The sequence below is a fragment of the Gracilinanus agilis genome, chromosome 2 (genome assembly GCF_016433145.1).
Source record: "Gracilinanus agilis isolate LMUSP501 chromosome 2, AgileGrace, whole genome shotgun sequence".
Taxonomy (NCBI): Eukaryota; Metazoa; Chordata; class Mammalia; order Didelphimorphia; family Didelphidae; genus Gracilinanus; species Gracilinanus agilis.
Window position 1 is genome coordinate 268,186,652 of NC_058131.1, and position 12,229 is coordinate 268,198,880.

At 34.6% G+C, this 12,229-nt stretch overlaps 1 protein-coding gene across 1 annotated transcript in view; it reads right to left on the reverse strand.

Moving 5' to 3' along the window:
* The window catches only part of EHMT1 (euchromatic histone lysine methyltransferase 1), a 307,779-nt gene that overhangs the window by 147,905 nt on the left and 147,645 nt on the right, over positions 1-12,229 (reverse strand). Inside the window, exon 4 of the mRNA XM_044663911.1 lies at positions 393-573. Within this exon, the coding sequence (XP_044519846.1) occupies positions 393-573 (181 nt within the window). The remainder of the gene's footprint in view (positions 1-392; positions 574-12,229) is intronic.

The window sequence follows — 12,229 nt, forward strand, 5'->3', positions numbered from 1 at the left end:
TCTAAATAGCTCTTCTTTGGAAAATATTCTACAAATCCAAATTTTCACTCCAAACTAGCAATATTTTGCTCCACTTATAGGAATGAAAATCTTCACTTTTAAAAACAGGAAGTGCTAAAAGACAGGAAATCTTAGTTAATTTATTAAGATAATTTACTGAAGGGTAAGTATTTTAGTCAATCTCCCATAAAGCATAAAAAAACTGATAAAAGATCTCAAAGGCAAATATGAAAAGATTTATCAATTCTAAGGAAAATTAATTGAGAGTCAATATAAAGGCTAGAAAAATCAAGTATTCTTTGTGGCTCTTGTGTTCTATAGAAAAGAGATTTTATACATTAATCAACAGATTTCAAGGAGCAAAGGGTTATTGTTAAGGGTTCCCTCTTTACCTGTCTGTGACTTTGTGGTGGCCATGTAGCATTGGTTCTGAGGTAGCGACTGATGAAGGGATGAGAGAGGGGGCAAAAGCTGCTGTTTTCCAAACTCCGTAACATTTTTGTTGCTTTCCTCCTTTGATTCTTTATGATCTCTAGAATCTCGAACTTCTCTGGGGTCCTTACTGGCTGCATGCTTCAAAACAAAGAAAATTAATGACTAAGAGTGCAAAGTCACTAAAATAACATTGTCAGTCAAAAAAAAAAAAGTTTAGTCTTTCTTCACAGTCCCCTCAAATGAAAATAATTTGTATTCAAAGAGGACAACACCAACTAATTTGCTTAAGAATTTGCTAATGTTCCACCTGTACTATGTAACATAGGAACAATGACAAAAATATTCTTGGCCAAAGATTATAATTTTTAAAAGACACAGGTAATATAAAAGTGTTGCTCTAAAGAGCTTTGAGGGAAAAAAAGAAGAAGCAGTATATTAACATGTTTAGAGAAAAAAACAATATTTTACAAAAAAAATTATGGCAACAATCGAAAAATGTTTTTTAATGTCACCTTCTGAGGGAAACTGTATCACCTAAGATGGCTTCAACTATCAATTGTTTGCAAATGTCTCCAAAATCTATACTTATAGGCCTCTCTAAAGTTCTTTTTCTCAAGATTTTGGCTATTCTCAATCCTGGCTAGCCTCATACTATTTGGCCCCTATCACTAGGTCTTTCAGAATTTCTCTTTATGTATTTCCCTGAGCCCTTTGTCTATACATACTATTATAGACTTCTGTATAAATCACAACTATAGTCTCCATCTGTGTTTTCCCATTTCTGTATCCCTATACCCTTAAAAATAAAGTACAAGCAAACCCTACACTAGCCAACTTTAAATGCCATATTCTCATTGCCATTTCTCTGTTCAAGAACCTGAACTCTACTATCCATCATGCATAAAACATGTAAACTCTTCTATGGTTCTCTACCAACTCCTTCCCTATACCAACTTTCCATCATTCCCCAATCAAAACTTTCCACTAGAGCAGTGATTCCCAAAGTGGGCCCTACCACCCCCTGGTGGGTACTGCAACGATCCAGGGTGTGGTGATGGCCATAGGTGCATTTATCTTACCTATTAATTGCTATTAAATTTTTTAAAAAATTAATTTCCAGGGGACTAAGTAATATTTTTTCTGGAAAGGGGGCGGTAGGCCAAAAAAGTTTGGGAACCACTGCACTAGAGCAAACCAACAAGATGTACTTAGATATATCCTGTTTACTTCTGTTTTCCTAAACTTCTATGAACTTCATCTAGAATATATATCAGTTTCCTTTCCACCAATTCCTTCCTCTTATCTCTTTTGAAATTAACTCAAAAAGCTTCATTTTTGATATTTGCTTGACATTGAAACAAATGTGTACTCTTCTACAGGTTGTTTAATACTTTTTAAGTATTTTCACTTGCATATACATCTTCAAATTTACTTTAAGTGCTCCGAACACAGCGACTACATTTATTCCTTTTTTATCCCCCATATTAAAAAAAAAAACAAAAACAAAAACAGTGCTCTTTGGACAATGGGATCCGAAAGTTGGATTAATAGTTAAACTATGGACTAAAGAATATAGAAAAAAGAGTCATGAAAGCAAATAGCTAAAGAGATGTATATGTTGACTTTTCCAAAACTATACTAAATAGGAAATTTTATTTCAAATGGCCAACAAGTAAAAATAAGACATTCTGGAATCTGTTAGGGCTTTGAGAAACAGATAATATCTGACAAAATGAAAAGATAAAAGCATAACACTATATATTCAGGACCAAAAACAAATGAGCTATCATCTAATCCCTCAACCCTTGTAACAGCACACAACAATATGGACCCCGAAAAAAGATAAATAAGTTAGTCACCATTAAATCTGTCTAGAAGGAGGCTATAACCTTCTCAAATTCACTTATTCCAGTGACTGTTGTAGGAGAAAGATAAAAGAATGTCTTCGATCCTATTCATACCATATTTTCAGCTTTTACTTCCAAATATATTAACTAGTTTCTTTAGGGAAACTAAATGGAACCAAACATTCTTTATCAGAGAAAGAACAGAGAGACTCAAGACTCCTAACACAGACCATGCAATGCTAGTAGTATGAGCTAAATAAATTAAAAATTGTTCTTTCCAGATGGCTTTATAGAACATTTATAAAATGTATATTACAAAACCACAAAGATTTTAGGAATAAGAGTTTCCTTATCTGCTCCAAAAACATTCTAAACTCCTCTTGGAGGAAGGGGATATGGGGCTTTCAGATTAAAAGGTCTATTATGATAGATGAGTCTGGATGGAGAACCTCAAACCTTTTTCCAACTCTAGCTAAGCAACAGACTGTTTCAGAATGAATAAACAGGCGAAAGGGCAAGGGACATTAAAAAAAAAAAAGGTTGTCTATATTTGTGGAGTCTATTTGAGTTAATATCTTCCCACATCAACTTAAATATGAACAAAATCCAAAAGAAAAATCGTCAAGACACCTAGGTGGCTCAGTGGATAGAGAGAGAACCTGGACTTGGGAGGGCCTGGGTTCAAATCTAGCCTTAGGCACTTCCTTGTGATCCTGGGGATGTCACTTAATCCCCATTGCCTAGCCCTTATAGCTCTCCTGCCTTGCAACTAATACATAGTATCAATTCTAAGACAGTTCGGGTTGAAAAGGAAAGAAAAATCATCAAGGCAGTTGTTCTAGCAACCTTTTGTAAAAGCTTAAAGAAATGGATGAGAAAATTAGAGAGATTATGACAAGATTCTTTTTTTACAATTATAATTGGACAATTATATCCAAGAATGACCTAGAAAGTTGGCCCTCAAAGAAGTGGTTTCAAAGTTAGTGGTATTACATGTTACTATGGCAAATCAGTTGACTACTCAGGGCCCCAAAGCAACACTCTCAAACAACAAGTTACAGAAGAATTACTGATCTGCATTTATGAAACCAGCTTTCATCTTGGGAATGCCCAATATTTATAAAATTAAGAGGTCCAGACTCCCCTACCCAAAAAACTGTAGTTTAGGGCACTTACACTCGAAAGAGCCCAAATAAGGAGATTTTTGATTCTTACTCAAAATAAATACAAAAATAGCTACAAAGTAAAAAACAGTCATGAAAATTACAAAGAAAGAAAAGGAGTGGTGTTTAAATTAAATAATAAGATATCAGAATAACTATAATATCTGACACTGGCATAGTACTTTGGATCTAGTTTACAAAACATTTTACACCCATTATCACATATGATAACCCAATAAATTTCTGAGGTAGGCAAGGAAAGTATTATTATCCTTATTTTACAGGTTAGGAAACCAAGGCTTAAAGTTAAATGATTTGCCCAGACTCACATAGCTAATAAATGATGAAACACTGTTTCTAACTTAAAATAATTCAATGACTTCGCAATTAAATTATACTGTCTCAAAGAATATGTTTACACAACCACTGTATAGTTTCCTTACATACTTATAGTCAACCTTAATTTTACCAACTAATTCATTCACCTCCATTTCTGGCTAAAGTTTCACATACCTACCCATTCATGGTATCTTTAATTTTTGTATATCTATGAATGAGTCAGAATGAGTATGAAGAGGATGTGCACTTCTATGTACATATTTGAGGGGAAAGGAGAGGTTGAAGGTGGGGATCTCTGCATGCATGTCTGTCTACAAATCTATCTGTTCTAATGTATCTAGGGTCAAGGAAGTATGGGTAAGATGTTAACTGGTCATAATAAAACCTTATTATAAAGTTATCTCAATCATCCACACTAACTAAATGACCCAAATATTTAAAAAAAAAAGTTTCCTTTTGAGTTCAAATCCCATAACAAAAACACTTAAATGGTTTCACATTGAGAATAGACTTTTTCTAACTTCAAACAAGTACAGGAAAAGCTTCATTTCTAGGACATCTTGATCTTGAAGCATATAAAATATAAATTTTATTTATGACAACAATTATCTATAATAAATGTTATGCTTGCTTTTGATTTACACCAATGATTCCTCATTCATCTTTCCATCAGAATCTTCAATGAGTAATACAGGTATCTGTGTTATTTACTTTGGGGGATATGTACTATTGACCTGGAAAAGGGAGAGGTACCAACTTTGTTTAGTATGAGCTAGGACAAACATAAACTATTTGCCAGGCAAAAGATGACTGTACAGAAAAATTCAGAATCATTTTGAACAGTTGCTCTAAAACTATAATCCTCTTAAATTTTACAAGGGGAAGGATAGAAAAAAAATATGAAAAGGATTCTAATATATGATGAACCCTCAAAAATCCTCATAGAAAGGGTTTTTTTTTTTTACATTTTTACATTTTTCCTTGGAAAATCACCAAAGGGCATTTAACATTTAACTTTTGAGCTATCAAATTACTGTTGCTCATTCATTTCAGTTGCATCTAACTCTTCATGACCCCATTCAGAGGTTTCTTGACAAAGATGCTAGGGTGGTTTGCTATTTCCTTCTCCAGCTCATTTTACAGATGAAGAAACTGAGGGACACAGGGTTAAGTGACTTCTCATGGGTCACACAGTTATTAGTGTCTGCAGCTGGATTCGAACTCAGGACTTCATGGCTCTGAGCCCAGTACTCTATCCACTGCACCACAGAGTAGCCCTGAACTATCAAATACTAAACTGAAAATAACAAGTACAAACTAAACCCCAAAATCTGAATTTCCTATTAACTAGCTTGTATAACCCTGAGAAAGTCATTTTTTGTCTCAATAAGCCTCAGTCTTTATATTTATAAAGGAGGAATTGATGAGGGTAGATCCTATTGCTAAGGTACCATACATACCTAATCAAATTGAACTCTATGATTCTATATGGAATTCATTCTAATACATTCAATCTCACCTTTCCTTTTTGCCTCAAAAGAAATTCTTACATCTCTAATCAGCCTGTGTTTGAAGCTATGCTCCTCAGTATCTCCCCTATAAGACTCATCTAACAAATAATTACTGGTTGCTTTTTAACATGTAGGATGCGAGATTCTATAGGATATATAAAGTAGAATAAGAAAAGGCTCTTGTCATATGGACCTATCCTTCAAAATCTATCTCAAAACCCAAAGCCTGTAAACTACCCAGCCCACAATGATTGTTCCCTCCTTTGAATAACATGTAATATTTTTAAGCTTTTATCATATGCCTATCAACTGAGTATATACTATCTTATATTACAGTCTCGTTTTTGTGCGCTGTTTTCATTATTACCTACCTCATAAGGCTGTTAAAAGGGAAATTAGGAGGAAACTGTTTTGGAACCCTTGAAGCACCACAAAATTATAAAGTGTAATTATTTTATGGAAGCACCCATACAACATAAACACAGACACAAACACAAAGACAGACAGACAGACAGACAGACAGACACACACACACACACACACACACACACACAAACATACCCCTCTCCAAATGGAAAGTCAATCCCAAAAGCTAGGCATTGAGTAGGTAATTAATAAATATTTCTTTATTTGAAAAGTTCAGTTCTAGGGAGAAAAAACTGTTAAAAATGAAAAGTTGTTATAATTAAAAGGCTTTTTACAACAAACCTAAATAATTGAAGCAAGTCAAATTAATTCAGATCCAGTACAAGATAAAGATATGCACAATCCTTTCAGTTTGATATATAAACAAAATTAAACTCAAGGAAAAATGAGAATTCCCAGATGTTCTGAAAGGTATACTTTTAGTAAAATGTGGAAACTAAGAAAGTCATCTTTATGATAATTATATTCCATCTTTCTGTTGTTCAGTCATTTCAGGAATGTCCAACTCTTCATAACCTTATTTGTGGTTTTCATGGCAAAGATAATCTCAACAAATGAGATTAAGTGACTTGCACAGTCACATGTTAGTAAAAGCATCTAAAGACAGATTTGAAATCATGAAGACTAGCTCTTCTGACTTCACATCCAGGACTCTATGTATGTCACCCAGCTGGCACAAAACCATCTTTATAATTTATTGTTAAAGTTGGATATAGGTTTAAAGTAAATTCTTGGACAAAATAGAGAAATTAGAGAAGTCCAAATATTAGATAAATGGCAAATATGACGATTAATAAGACAAAATGCAAATATCTTACTAATTATGTTATTAACACAGTACTGAAGCTTTTCCAAAAACTGAGTGATTTCTCTCTCATCTACTCTTATGTCACTACATATTAATCTATTAGTCTATAAACTCCCTGAGCTATATAAATACCCTTTCTTATTTATCCAGAATCACCTTCTCCCCCCAAAAGTCAATAAGCATTTATGAAGTTCCCACTATGTGTCAGGTATAAAGTGCTAAAGATATACCCACACCACCTCCAAAAGGACAAAAAAAAAAAAAAAAACAGTCCTAACTCTCAAGGAGTACACAATGTAATGGGGGAGACAACATGAAAACAACTATGAACAAATAAGATAACAGAAAGGAAAAACTGGAAAGAAATCAACAGAGAGAAGACTCTAACATTAAGGAGCATAAGAAAAGGATTACTGTAGAAGATGTGATTTTATCTGGACCTTGACAGAAGTCAAGAGAAGCCAGAAGATGGATTTAAGGAAGTAGAGCATTCCATATATGAGAGACTACTAGTGAAAATACTAGGAGTTAGGAGTGTCTTGTACATGGAACAGCCAGGAGGCCAGTGTCAAAGGATCACGGGGCATATGGAGTCGACAAAAGAGTAAAAAGATCAGAAAGGTAGAAAGGATAGATTATGAAGGGCTTTAAAAACCAACCAAGATTTTATACTTGATCCTAGAGGTAAGATTTTATAGTAAGGTCTTAAATGAATATCTGCTGGTAAACACATAATTCAGTTCCAAAAGAAACTTGTAACAAAAAGCCTTATTTTCATAGATAAAACCTCGATGGGGGGCAGCTGGGTAGCTCAGTGAATTGAGAGCCAGGCCTAGTGATGGGAGGTCCTACATTCAAATCTGGCCTCAGACACTTCCCAGCTGTGTAACCCTGGGCAAGTCACTTGACTCTCATTGCCTAGCCTTACCACTCTTCTAGCCTTGGAGTCAATACACAGTATTAACTCCAAGACAGAAGGTAAGGGCTTTTTAAAAAATAAATAAATTTAAATAAATAAATAAAACCTCGATGTACTTTCTAGGTCTTGGCTAGGAAAATTTGATTTGCACTAGGGAAGGCAAACAAGTATAGGCAGAACCAAAAAAAAAAAAAAAAATGAAATTAATTCAAATAATGCTTGGCCTCCAAAGTTCCTTGACCTCTTCAACGCTAATGACTTTTACTTTCACTTTGTCCAATTAGTTGCACAGCCATAATTTTAACTTCCCATTATTTGCCCTATTTATCCAGAGTAGAGGATTGGAAAATAAGGTATGATAGGTCAGCCATTTCAAAAATATCCTTATACTAATAATGTAAAATTCCCTACCCCTTTCACCATAGCAGTCTTGCCTTTGAGGAGCTTACATTCTAATAAGTTGATATAATATGTAAATAGATCAGCAGATACATGATTATATGAGGAAGAAAACAAAAACAGGAGGATTAGTAAAGGCTTGCCTTAAGAAGTGACAAATAAATTGAACCTAGAAGGCAGGTACGCTAAGAGTCAGACATTAGCAGAAAGTACATTCTAGGGATGGGGATAACTTATATAAAGGCAAAAAGGCTGGGGATAAAATACTGAACTTAAGTATTAACAAGTAGGCCAATTTGCATAAAACATAGACTGCATAAAAAGGCATAGAGAAACAAACCTGTAAAGGTTGACTGAAGTCAAGCAGGGGATTGACAGTGTCAGATTTATGCTTTATTAAAAAATTTACTCTGGCAGCTATGTGAAAGATGAATAGGGAAAAGATTAGTAGCCAGGAATTCAATTAAGTGGCTATTATATAAGTCTGTTGTTGAGAGTCTGAATTAACCAAAGTGGTGACCATATAAAGTAGAGAGACAACAGGATGAATGTATAATATTTTTGCAGAGGTAGATTAAACAAGATCTGGCAATTAGGGTATATCAATGATGGAGAAACAAGAATGGAGGATAATGCTAAGATCACAAACTTGGTGCCTGGCAGAATGATGACACCCTCAACAGAGGCAAAATTAACATGAATGGTGCATTTAGGAGATAGGGAAGAGAACAGTTTCCACTTTGAATATGTTGACTTTGAGGTGCCTGTGGGCATCAGTTAGAGATGTCCAACAGTCAGCTAGTGAACTATTTTTACTATGCCCTCTTCTGAAGCGACAAGTACCATTAGAATATTCCTACAGTGCCAATAGAAATTCAAGCAATTTAAACTAACTTATACATTAGAAGAAACCTAATATAAGTCTAATATAGTCTAAATAAAAGTCTAATATAGCATTTTTCTCAATGCAGGAATCCTTCCTACAAAAATCCTTGAAAGCTGAGCAACATTCCTACTGGGTAGTCATTGAGACAAAAGGATAGGTTTAGTGAGTATGTCTGGGAAATAAAAGAGTTAGTTGGTGAAGTAGTTTATGACATGAGAATACTGAGTCAAAGACATTATAAGGGGCAGCTAGATGGCTCAGTGAATAAAATTCCAGGCCTGGAATTCAGGAGGAACTGAATTCAGATCTGACCTTGGACACTTTCTAATTAGTTATGTGATCCTAGACAAGTACCTTAACCCCCATTTGCCTAGTCCTTGCCCTTCTGACTTAAGAGTTGTTACTAAGTTAGAAAGTAAGGGCAAGAGACAGATGGACAAAGAGTCAACAAGATAAAAAGTTATGAATTCAAGAAGTCTAATTGCTTTTTACATTTCAAAGATGATGACCATGAATTGAAGAGAAATTATAAATAGTGCTAAACTTTCCTAATTAAAAAGTTGAGAAATATAGAAGTTGAAATAAAGAGTAACAAGTAAGTGGATTAGAGGTGACGCCTACCTCACTCAATCTGATTCACTTAAAATGAAGGAATGAAAGTAAGAGGGATAGGAAGTATGGTATCTTAAGAAGAAAAAATTCAGGATAAAACTTAAATTCCCTTCATTAAAGCAGGTACACCACCAAAGCCTTGTACAAGGATAGCTATGGCAGGAAGGTAAGAAATTTTAAAAGGAATATGAGTTAAGAATGAGTTTTAACAAAGCAATGGTTAGAAGGCTATGCAAACAGGGGAATGAAAAGGGGAGCAACTGGACAAAAACTGGGAATAAAATCAGAAAGGGAAAGGAGATAAGTAAACATTATAGTGACAATGCACTTTTACTTATGGAGCAGAGTAAGATAAAAGTCTCAAGGAATGAGGGAGGAAAAACATACATACCTACAGATACCAAAATACTTTCATGGGCACATAAAATGACAATCTAGAGAAAGATCTAGAGTTTTAAAAAAAGTTATGTCATCCTAAGATCACAGATTTAGAGTTGGAAAGGTCCTTAGAAATCATATAGCTTTAAAGATGAAGGCACAGAGTCCCTGAAAGATTAAGAGTCTTGTCCAAGGTCCCTCAGGTAAAATGTAGCACATATGGCACCTGAACTCTGACTCTGACTCCAATCCAGTACTCTTTTCCACTATTACTTCAGTTTTCTCCATGGTATTGTCAAAAATACCAAGGTCTCTGGTGGAATGCAAAAATGGATTCTAGAAACACCTCTTCTGGTTAGATGCCTGGTAAATATATGAACCATGAAAATCATGTTCTTTATTAAAACCTTAATATAGGAAAATGAGCCTTTTATACCAATGTTAGCACTACAAAAGTAAATTAAATGGCAAAGAAGCTTGGAATGATATTAAGTTTTTCAATATTTTGTTCCAAATTCACTAATAATGTGCAAAAAGATAAGAAACAGGAGCAGGTCTTCTCTTCCATCATTATCTCAATTAGCCAAATGTATGATTTCTGACATTAATATGTTATTTTGTAAGCTGGACTAAATACTTATGCATTCAAGATAACAATGGTGGGATGTCTATATCTTGGTGAGATGTCTCTATTTTTCTCTCTAACAAAGGGAGATAAATGAAGATGGCATAACGGTGACTATTAAATCCTAGGCTAGCTTGAAGACTAAGAGACAAGGGCAACAAATATAAGCTTAAAAAAAATATCATTCCACAAAACTCTTATAAAAAGTGCAACATACTAACAGTGTACATATTACTAAATATTTGTTGAGTTCCCATAGAGCATATAACCTTTATGACAAGGCAAACCAAAAAAAAAAAAAAAAAAAAAAAAGTTTTTGCTATGTTTCTAATGAAGTCTGGCTTGAATGCTTTAGTGGGGTAAGGATATAACCCTGGTTCTACTGTAAACTCTGATCCTACTCAGCTGGAAAGGCTTTAGCTAAGGCCCAGCAATGGACTGTGAAAGTTATCTGGAAATTATCCACATTACATTAGGAAAAGACCATTAACAAAAGATTAGCCATAACAATTTACAAAATATCTACCAAACCAGGAAGATGAACACTGAGATCTTGTGAAGTACTAAAGTAAAATAAAGGTAAAATAACTGATTTTAAATATTAGATGCATTTCTGAAAAGTGTTGTGTAAAAATACATTAGAACAAGTCATATTTTTCAACTATTACCATTATAATCTCAAAGAAAAAAATCTATATATAATTTATCACCAACCAGCCCAAATCATATACTCTCTTCTCAAGGACCCTTACAGTTCATGATGTCTGTATTACATCATTCATTACTTTGTAGCAGCCTAAGTTAAGTTATATTATTCTCTAATTGTTTCTTTTACCTATGTCTTAAAATTCCAAGACTGTACAATCTTTAAAGAGTCTTTTGTTATCCTCTTGTAGGCCCTTACAATTTACGAGGTATCTAACAGATTAACAATAATTTCTTACTGTCCTACAAGACAGTCAGGCGATCTGAAATCTAAGAATATCATTCTAAAATGAGTAATCCATCAAAGGTTTTGAGTAGATTCTTCTTTCTTGGAAGGTTAACTGTGAATCAAAAAATATAACTCAGTAATTCAAGTATTTGTCAGGGCAATTAAATGTGCTATCATTCATTATTAATCTGATTAATACTCAATTTTCAGAGACTCTCAGGAAAAAACCCATGTGATTCACTGCCTTAGTCTTGGGAGGCATCTGATATTTTCCTCTAACTTTGCAAAGGCCATTAGTCAGTTGTCCTCAAATACTCTTATTAGGTGTTTATTTGTTTTTTTTTTAATCTCCTTTTAGATGGGGAAGGAGGGGTATGAGGGAGAAAGAGAATTTAGAAATCAAATTTTTTTTTTTTAACCCTTGTACTTCGGTGTATTGTCTCATAGGTGGAAGATTGGTAAGGGTGGGCAATGGGGGTCAAGTGACTTGCCCAGTGTCACACAGCTGGGAAGTGGCTGAGGCCGGGTTTGAACCTAGGACCTCCTGTCTCTAGGCCTGACTCTCACTCCACTGAGCTACCCAGCTGCCCCTGAAATCAATTTTTAAAAAATAATTGTTATGCGGGCAACTAGGTGGCTCAGTGGATAGACAGCCTGGAGATAGAAGGTCCTAGATTCAGATCTGACCTCAGATACTTCCTAGCTGTGTGACTAAACAAGTCACTTACCTGCCATTGCCTAATCCTTACCACTCTTCTGCCTTATAGCCAATACAAGGTATTGATTCTAAGGTGGAAGGCAGGGCTAGCTAGCTGAATGAATGAATGAATGAATGCATGAATGAATGAATGAATGAATGAATGAATGGGAAAGAGATAAATAAGAAAAGGAAGGAAGGACGGAAGGAAGGACGGAAGGAAGGAAGGAAGGAAGGAAGGAAGGAAGGA